General features: G+C 52.4%; 1 protein-coding gene across 1 annotated transcript; it reads left to right on the top strand.

Moving 5' to 3' along the window:
• Positions 1-6,437: 6,437 nt before the first annotated feature.
• Positions 6,438-8,997, top strand: Mex3b (mex-3 RNA binding family member B). Its single transcript, XM_026388225.2, has 2 exons — positions 6,438-6,723; positions 7,547-8,997. The coding sequence occupies exons 1-2, from the start codon at positions 6,438-6,440 to the stop codon at positions 8,995-8,997; spliced, it is 1,737 nt and encodes a 578-aa protein (XP_026244010.2).
• The last annotated feature ends 423 nt before the right edge of the window (positions 8,998-9,420 follow it).

The raw sequence follows: 9,420 nt of genomic DNA, 5'->3' as shown, positions 1-9,420 counted from the left end.
TGGCAATACTGACTGTGAGACGACCCCAGAGTCAAACTAAAAAGCAGAAGGTGGTTACTAGAGGTAAGGCCAGATTTCCTTAAATGATAAAACAACAGGGCAAATCATCCTGGAAGCCTGGACTCTGTGAACATTGGATGTTGATTTGGCCTTTTCCTAGTCTGGCCTTCAGTTTGCTCACTGTCAAACCCAAGGTTGGACCACACACTCCTAACATCCTGTGATTCTAACCCTCCATGTATTTTAGGTATTCAATCTAAAACTTTGGGAAAGAGAATGTTTAACTGTAAAAAAATGTTTGAACTTCACTGATCTTTATCTCTATTCAGAAAGAAGAAATGATACCTTCTTGCTGAAGACTTGAGGTTTTAGGCTCCTTATTTTCCATGTATCTAAGATTTTTAAATTACTTTCTTTTTCTTATTCCTTTCCCATATTGCAGAGTGGTTATCATTGATTATTAGCTAAGTAATTTTAAAACTTTAAAGTCAAACTACATGTAAAGGCTGATTTAATAAAACTTCAGAAACTTTCACCCTCTCTTATAATTCTAAAAGCTTTATAAATACATACTAGGATGAGCTTTAGATTTTTTTTTGCTTCTATTTATAGCACAGATGGGGCAGGGAGTACTTTTTATTTTATTAAGCCTTTTAGCACTATTTAATTTTTATTTGTTCCTTTTAGATATACATGCCAGTAGAGTGTATTTGACATACTGCACTATTTAATTTTTAAAACTAAGCACATATTACATTTAAAAATTAATTGAATAAAGATGTATATTTCAGGCTGGGGCTGTAGCTCAGTGGTAGAGCGCTTGCCTAGCACACGTGAGGCACTGAGTTCAATCCTCAACACCACATAAAAATAAATAAATAAAAATAAAGGTATTGTGTCCATTTACATCTCAAAATTTAAAAAAGATGTATATTTAGGACTTGAAACAGAAAAGTAAAGTGAAAGTAAAATTGTGATCCCATGACTTAAAGAAAAAAATCATTATTAAAAATCTGGTGTATTTTTTCTACATATTCTTTCACTGTCTCTGCTTATTGTTTAAAAATACACATATACATGTGTGAGCACACACATACACATTCCTTTTGCCTTTTTTGTTCACTCAACATAAGGAAAGCATTTCCTGTGTTATTAAAATATTTTCAAAAATAGACGTGTGTTACATGTGTTATATACCATACACACGTTAACAAAAGACAAACAGAAGAACATCAAAAACCAAAGTGCTTTCACATCCCCTCACACATGTGAGACTTATAACTCTGTGCGAGAAACAGGGCTGTAAATATCTCCAAATTCTAGCTGAGGATGCCTGGTTGAGAGACAGGAAGGAACATAGGGCTGGTTAATGTCTTGGGCTCTTGTGCCACTTGCCAGCTATGTGACCTTGGGCACAATAGTGTCTCTTAAGATTTTTGGGGGGCCTAAAGCTTACAACATCTTAGGGGTTCCCTTGAAGGAAAAGAATAAAAACCTTAGTCTTGAAATGTTACCAAAATGTGTGATCCTATGAATAAAATGCTAGAACCTCTCTCAGGGCTTTGGAAGGGCCTATGTTAAGTGAAGACCCCAGCAGCTTATGCTGCAACCACTTAAAGGTAAGTCTGCTTCTGTTTTGGGCACCAATTTAATCATTGCATCTGTAAAATGGGTTTAATAAAAGTGCTTGCTTAGAGTAATTATGAGGGTTAAACAAGACACTCTACTGTAAAGCATTTGGTAAACTGCCTGGTACATAATAAGCACTTAATAGATGTTACCTGTGATTACTAATTTTAGTCAAAATCATGGAGTTGTGGCTGGAATCATTTGAGTTGTTTCCTGGAGACTGAGCTATTCATACGCATACTTAAGGAAATTAAACCTTCAAGGCTTTTTAGCCTGCCTCCCTCACTCATTTAGTAAGCCTTTACTTATTAAGTTCCTGCTAGAGGCGGTGTCCTGTGCTAGGGTCTCAGTTAATTCTCACACTTTGATCATTGAAAGCACAATCAAATATCACCACTCTTGGAAGTTTTCTTGGGACCCTGGGCAGATTCACTGCTTTACCCACAAGTGTGACTGGGTTTGGACATGACCAGGGTTCAAGGCAAAGGACTTCCCTCTTCCCTGCCATCTTGTTCATTTCGATATCATCCACTGTTTTCTGTGTGCTCAGTAATACTAAATGAGTTGACTTAAAACATGTGCTTGCTTTCACATGAGAATTTTAGTATTTTTTTTTACCAGCTATTAGTTTGCAAAGGAAAGCAAGATGTGTATAAAATGAAGTCTCTAGAAACAAATACGAGATTGTCTTGTTAAACTTATTTGCTATTGTGTGATAATTTTACCTTTTCTTATTTATGATAACTGAAATTCTCTATTCAGTATCAGACCATACTCTGCAAGCTTTTCTCTAGTGGTAACAAAAAAAAAAAAAAATAATATGGCCACATTGAGAAGTCCATAGGGAATGAGTCTTGGATCAGGAAAAGTAGTTAAGCTCTGGGGTCCTACAGGAGCCTGGGAAAATGAAACCAGAAACTGTGGGGTTAGGGTGTATTATCTATTTAAAAACTAGAACTGGGCTTTGTGAGTTTTACGATGTCTTGATTTATTAAGGCATTAATTGGGAATTAAAATTTTGGATTGTTACCTTTATAAAGGCATTTATGTGTTCAAAAACCACCTGACCAGTTAATACTACAGGATAAAATTACAAAAGGCAAATGGGTGTGGGTAGAATACCAAGTATATTTGCTTAGCAGTATGCGGTCCTCAGTGAGTTACCTTTTGTTGTCAGTATAACAGGGCACTAAAACATCCCTTTGAGGCAGGTGGGAAACTGGATACTAGCTTCTCTTTATGGACAACATTGAAGCACAGCTGGGAGCTTGAAATAGAGGTGTCAGGGTTCCTACCCTTACCATAGTTGTCATGCCCCCATACTCTCAGGAGGGTCTTCAATTCTCTGAGTGTCTTCGGAACACCATGCTGATCTCTGTATAGAATTTACTGAAATATTCCAGTCCACAGGGGGGCAAGCTGGGCTGCATGCACCATTATGGGCACCTCAGGATCGGCAGGTTTTTTATCAATTCCTATGGTCAGAATTTTGGCTTATCTTTTATGTGGGTTAGAAGTGTGAATTCATTGAACATTTACAGTTACAGGCAAGAACAGTTCCCACTTCCATGATTCAGCAGGAAAGAATGACATTTAAACATGTCACCTTGGTGAAGTTTGCCTCCCTGGTAATGACCCAGGAACCTCAGGGACTCTTCTGAAGCAGCCCATCTTTTAGTTTTAGCAAATTTAAGAATTAACTCATCTGAAATCTTATCACAGCAGGCACCACAGCAGGAGTTGTAGCAGGACTGAAAATATTTGTGGCCAAGATCCCTAGCACAAACCACCCTGGGGAGGGGGTGTGTCCAGACATCACTTACCTGAGCACAGTTGCACAGTTCTTCATCAGCTGAGGACTAACTTAATCTTATCAAGTTTGTTATTTAAAAAAGAAACCCCAGGGGCTGGGGCTGAAGCTCAGTGGCAAAGCGCTTGCCTAGCATGTGTGAGGCATTGGGTTTGATCCTCAGCACCAAATAGAAATTAAGAACTACAAAAAAAAAAAAAGAAAAAAATACAACAACAACAATAGCGCGCGCGCGCGCGCACACACACACACACACACACACACACACACACCTCAGTGCTCCCAAACTGGAGGCTATAAATTACTAAAAAAAAGAGCCCAGAGCCCAAAAACTAGACAGTTGTGTTGGCAAGATGGAGATGTGCTTTCCCTGTGTGCCTTCTTTTCCTACAGGCCCGGTGCAAGGCTTGGGGCTGGTCCTCATCCGTGGTCTTCCCCAGCCAGGGACCTTTACTTGGAGTCCTCCTTCTTGGCAGGAATCCTCAAGGACACACCCTCCTCATTCCCAACTTAATTGGACTCAGAGTCCATAAATTGTGTTTAATATACATATGTGTGTATGTGTGTGTGTATATGTGTGTATGTGTGTGTGTGTGTGTGTGTGTGTGTGTGTGAATTTCCTACCGGAGTTCTAGATGGTGGCTTTCACGGAGGACTCTGAGGCATCCCCTTACTGCCATTGCCACCCCCTCCTTACCGAACGTTTTCTTTCCAGAAAACACACTAAGCTCAGTATAATGTAAACATCATGAGAAAATAACCACTGTTAAGTGGCTTCGCAGCTTCATTTCCCTAAGGAAATAATCAGCACCTCGTCCCCCAGACAGCTCCAGGTGAGCCAGTAAGGATGGGATCACCCGGGTGCTCTCAAAACTGAAGGCGTTTGCGGAACTGTCTACTGATTACAGAGTGCGTTCCCATCTATTGACACACTGACTTCTCAAAACAACCCAGGGAATGGGCAGGGCATCTATTGTTTTTCCCCCATTCTGCGGATGAGAAACCCAGGTCAGGATGCCTGCTCCCTCTTCCTGGTGTCACCCCGAGCACTTAGGGAAGTCTCTGCCTTTGATTCCCAAGATCGCCCCCAAGAGTCTCCCCGTAAGCCTATCTGCAGCCACAGCCACATGGCTCATTGTCCTCAGCAGCCGTCCCTCAGAGCGGACGTGGGCTGTCTCAGCGAACCGCAGGTCCCACCGCTCTTCTGGACAGCACGCGGCTGGGCGCAGGGACAGACGAGGAGAGCCAAGTGGCTCCCGGAACAAAGGGGCAAAGCGCGCGGGCCCCGAGGGGCGGCCGCGCTGGTGGGCAGCGCAGGGAGATGTGCGACGAGTGGGGCCGCGAATCCCGCCCCCGCCCCCGCCCGCCCCTCAAAGCCTTCTTTCTTCTCTCTTGCGCTTGGAGGCGGTCCTTGGAACATCCGGGAGGGGGCGCAGCTCGCCGTCCCTGCCGCCTGGTCCCGTCGCACCCTCCCTCCGCCGCCACCCCCACCCCGGGAAGGCACAAAGAGCGGCAGGGCAGCTAGCGCACACCTCCTGAAGGGGCGGGGCTTGGGCGGGGCCCTAGTGCCCGCCTCACAGGGTGCGCCCGCTCCTCGCTAGCAACACGCATGCCCTGCCGTGGGGAGGGGCGGGACGGGGAGCAGCGGGCGCGCACCCCGGGCCGCCCGCGCCTCCCGCAGGCGCTGTGGCCCGCGTTCCCGCCGTGGTGGCGCGGCGCTCGTGCGCGTGTTAGAGCCCGCCGAGTGTTTGTCCGCGCACCGTGAGAGTGCAGGACCTGGTTGCTTTGCCTTCAAGGGGTCTCTGGCGGCCGGGCGGGCCAGGCTCGGACTGCAGTTGGCATTTGTTTTTCTGTATCAGGGCCAGTTGGGCGAAGTGCTGCCCAAGGGGACAAAAATGCAGGAGTGGGCTCGTGCGCGCGCACGCGCGCGGGTGACAGTGTGGGCGGGCGTGTGCCTTTGTGTCTCCAGCGCTCCCGCGCAGGTGGGCAACCCGCTCCGGGAGTCGCTCGGCCGGTGCGCCCCAGAATCCAGAGTCTCATTTAACGTATCCCAAGGCTTAGGCAGCCCTTTTGGGTAGATGACAGACCCTCCTCCTAGTGGTAGCTTTGGCTCTATGGATGTTTTATTTGGGGGTGCTAACGGGACTTTCTAAGGACCGCTCTTTTAGCCGGGCCGCTGGCATTAGAGTTGGGCGCCTTTTCTTTTCTCTGTCTAGCAAGGGAGAAGACTTGGGGACTGTAATTATCCTCGGCTGATAGGTACATACAAGTGTCCCAAGCCTGCCAGTCCCGCATTAGACAACAAAGAGAGGCGTTAGCGGCGGCGGCGGGGGGAGGGGCGCGGCCGGGAGGAGGACGGGGCGGGCTGCGGCGGGCGCGGGGGTTGGGGGGGTGGCGCTCGCTCTCCGCTCGCTCAGCCCGCGGCCTCCGCCCGCCCCCGGCCTGGCGCGCGCCAATCGCCTCCCCCAGCGATAGTGTCAGTAGCATTGTAGTGTCAGCTCCCGCCGGTGACGTTGCGCCTCCCTCGTCCCCCTCCGGAGCCGTCTGGCTGCAGAGGCTCAGTCAAGAGGCGGGTAGGAGAGGAGGAAAAAGCGCTGAGTGAGGGCGGGCGGGCGGGCGGGAGGGAGGGAGTGGAGGAGCCGGGGAGGGGCTCCTTAAAGAAACGCTGCTGTCGCTCGCCTGCTCGCTTTTCGCTCGGCTTTGTGGCCAGCCAGCCGGGCACTCGGGGGGCACGCGCAGCCGCCACTCGAGCTTTGCCCCCACCCCAACCGCCAGCAGATCTGGGGTGGGGACCCAGGCGGGGGCTTTTGCAGCCACTGCCCGGTGCGGACTGCACAGAGCGACCCATTCCTCCCGGCGCCGAGAAAGGAGCAACGGAGCCCTCCGCAGCCGGCCGGCCTCCCCGCCCCTGACCACCCGCTTCCCGGCTGCCTTTGTGGCTGCAGCTTCTCGCCGCCGAGCCGAGGGCGGGCGGGGGCGCGGTGCGCACGGCCGAGCGATGCCCAGCTCGCTGTTTGCAGACCTGGAGCGCAACGGCAGCGGCGGCGGAGGGGGAGGAGGTGGCGGGGGAGGTGGCGGCGGCAGCAGCAGCAGCGGCGGGGGAGAGACCCTGGATGACCAAAGAGCCCTGCAGCTTGCTCTCGACCAGCTCTCCCTGCTGGGGTTGGACAGTGACGAGGGCGCCTCTCTGTACGACAGCGAGCCGCGCAAGAAGAGCGTGAACATGACCGAATGCGTGCCGGTGCCCAGTTCCGAGCATGTCGCGGAGATCGTGGGGCGGCAAGGTGGGTCTGGCGGGGATGGGGAGATGAGGGGTGTGCAGGGACTTGGGCTACCGCCTCGCAGGGAGGGCGTGTGCGGGATCGCGATCCGCGGCACTGGGGAGCCTTGGGAGGGAGGAAGAGCCGCGCGAAGGGCAGGCGCCCCAGACAAAGAAAGTGCAGGCAGGCTGACTCCTAGAGTCGCGCTGCTGCCAAGGCAGGATGCACTTTCTCCTTCTAAAATCACTGCCTTCTCCCCTAGCTCCCTCCACTCAGCCCACCTAGGGAGAGATAATTTAAATATAAGATGCTTGGGGGAGGGGGCCTTTGATCGGTCCTTTGGGAGGGGGGAGGAGGCGTGAGCATCGGATGGGAGGAGGATTCTGGATTTCTGCAAGGCGGAATGGAGTCCAGAGGAGGAACAATGGGTCCCGGGACTGCGTCCTCCCCTAAGTCCCCCATAGCTGAGGAATCTCTACTGCGGTCGCCTTCCCTGCACCCCTTCGCGGTGTCTTCGAGGCAGACGGCGCGCCCAGCTGGATCCCAGCAGCATCTCCCCAGATGACTTTTCTGGGATTCTCGGGTTTGGGTTGGGACAACTGCAGTCACTGGGGGACAGCCAGGCAGCCAATGGGCAGTTCCTCGAGCGCCTGGCGGGTGGAATCCGCTGCCCAGCCGGTGGCTCGGCTCGAGGTCAGCGAGGGAGACGCCCCCTTTCTTCCCATTGCGTGTTCTGCTGTCCCACTGCCTCGGTCGTAGGCAGTACCTGGTCTCTGCGGTTACCCCGGGATAATGGGCGTGTCTGTCTGTCTCTCTCCCACTCCCTCCTCCTCACCCTGGCTCCCAGGTTGTAAAATCAAAGCGCTGCGGGCGAAGACCAACACTTACATCAAGACCCCAGTTCGCGGGGAGGAGCCTGTCTTTGTTGTGACTGGGAGGAAGGAGGATGTGGCCATGGCTCGGAGGGAGATCATCTCTGCCGCCGAGCACTTTTCTATGATCCGCGCCTCGCGTAATAAGAACACGGCACTCAACGGCGCGGTGCCAGGGCCGCCCAACCTGCCCGGGCAAACCACCATCCAAGTGAGGGTGCCCTACCGCGTGGTGGGGCTCGTGGTGGGGCCAAAAGGCGCCACAATCAAGCGCATTCAGCAGCAGACACACACCTACATCGTGACTCCCAGCCGCGACAAGGAGCCAGTGTTCGAGGTGACAGGCATGCCTGAGAATGTGGATCGCGCTCGCGAGGAGATAGAGGCACACATTGCCTTGCGCACCGGTGGTATCATTGAGCTCACAGATGAGAACGACTTCCACGCCAACGGAACAGATGTGGGCTTCGATCTGCACCATGGGTCCGGCGGGTCCGGCCCAGGTAGCCTCTGGAGCAAGCCCACCCCCAGCATCACTCCCACCCCTGGACGCAAGCCCTTCTCCAGCTACCGCAACGATAGCTCCAGTTCGCTTGGCAGCGCCTCCACAGACTCCTATTTCGGCGGCGGGACCAGTGGCAGTGCAGCCGCCACCCCGCGCCTGGCTGACTATAGCCCTCCCAGCCCCGCGCTCAGCTTCGCGCACAACGGAAATAACAATAACAACGGCAATGGGTACACCTACGCAGCAGGAGAAGCCTCAGTACCTTCCCCCGAAGGCTGCCCTGAGCTGCAGCCCACCTTCGACCCAGCTCCCGCTCCCCCACCTGGGGCGCCTCTTCTCTGGGCCCAGTTTGAGCGGTCCCCTGGAGGCGGACCTGCAGCTCCAGTGTCCTCTTCCTGCTCTTCCTCGGCATCTTCCTCCGCTTCTTCGTCCTCTGTGGTCTTTCCCGGGGGTGGCGCCAGTGCGCCCTCCAATGCCAACCTGGGGCTATTAGTGCACCGCCGGCTGCACCCGGGCACCAGCTGCCCGCGCCTGTCTCCGCCCTTGCACATGGCCCCGGGGGCGGGTGAGCATCACCTGGCTCGCCGGGTGCGCAGCGACCCAGGCGGAGGAGGTCTGGCTTACGCTGCTTATGCCAACGGGCTGGGGACACAGCTACCTGGCTTGCAATCATCTGACACGTCGGGATCCTCCTCGTCGTCCAGCTCCTCCTCTAGTTCTTCATCCTCTTCCTCCGGTCTGCGGCGTAAGGGTAGCCGCGACTGTTCAGTGTGCTTTGAGAGTGAAGTGATCGCAGCGCTGGTGCCCTGCGGCCACAACCTCTTCTGCATGGAGTGCGCCAATCGCATCTGCGAGAAGAACGAGCCCGAGTGCCCTGTCTGCCACACCGCGGTCACTCAGGCCATCCGCATCTTTTCCTGAAGGCAGCGCGCGCTTGCGCGCGCTAGGCACCAGGAGTAAGGGGGAGCCCTCCTCTCTTGCATCCTCACTCCTCTGCGCCTGCCAGCCGGCCTCCCCTGGTGCCCTACCTTCTCCCCCGCCCCCAACTCTGAGATCCCAGAGGAGCTTGGAAAGCTGTAGTATCCGCTCATTTTTTAAAATGTAATTTTTAAACAAAGGAACTTGCCAGGATATGTGCATCAAGAGTACTGTAGCCTGGGAAACCTGACCAGCTGAAATGCATGCTCTATAAATAATAGGAACGGCGACATTCTAGTAATGATAGTTTTTACACTGTACTTAATAGGAAGCTTCCAAAAGAAGAAAACCCCACAAGTTTTCCATTTTCTTAAAGTAGGAAAAATGAACAATAATTATGATGATGAAGATGATAATAATAGTGCT

This window comes from Urocitellus parryii, chromosome 6, assembly GCF_045843805.1.
Source record: "Urocitellus parryii isolate mUroPar1 chromosome 6, mUroPar1.hap1, whole genome shotgun sequence".
NCBI lineage: Eukaryota > Metazoa > Chordata > Mammalia > Rodentia > Sciuridae > Urocitellus > Urocitellus parryii.
This window is presented reverse-complemented; position numbering and strand designations above follow the sequence as displayed.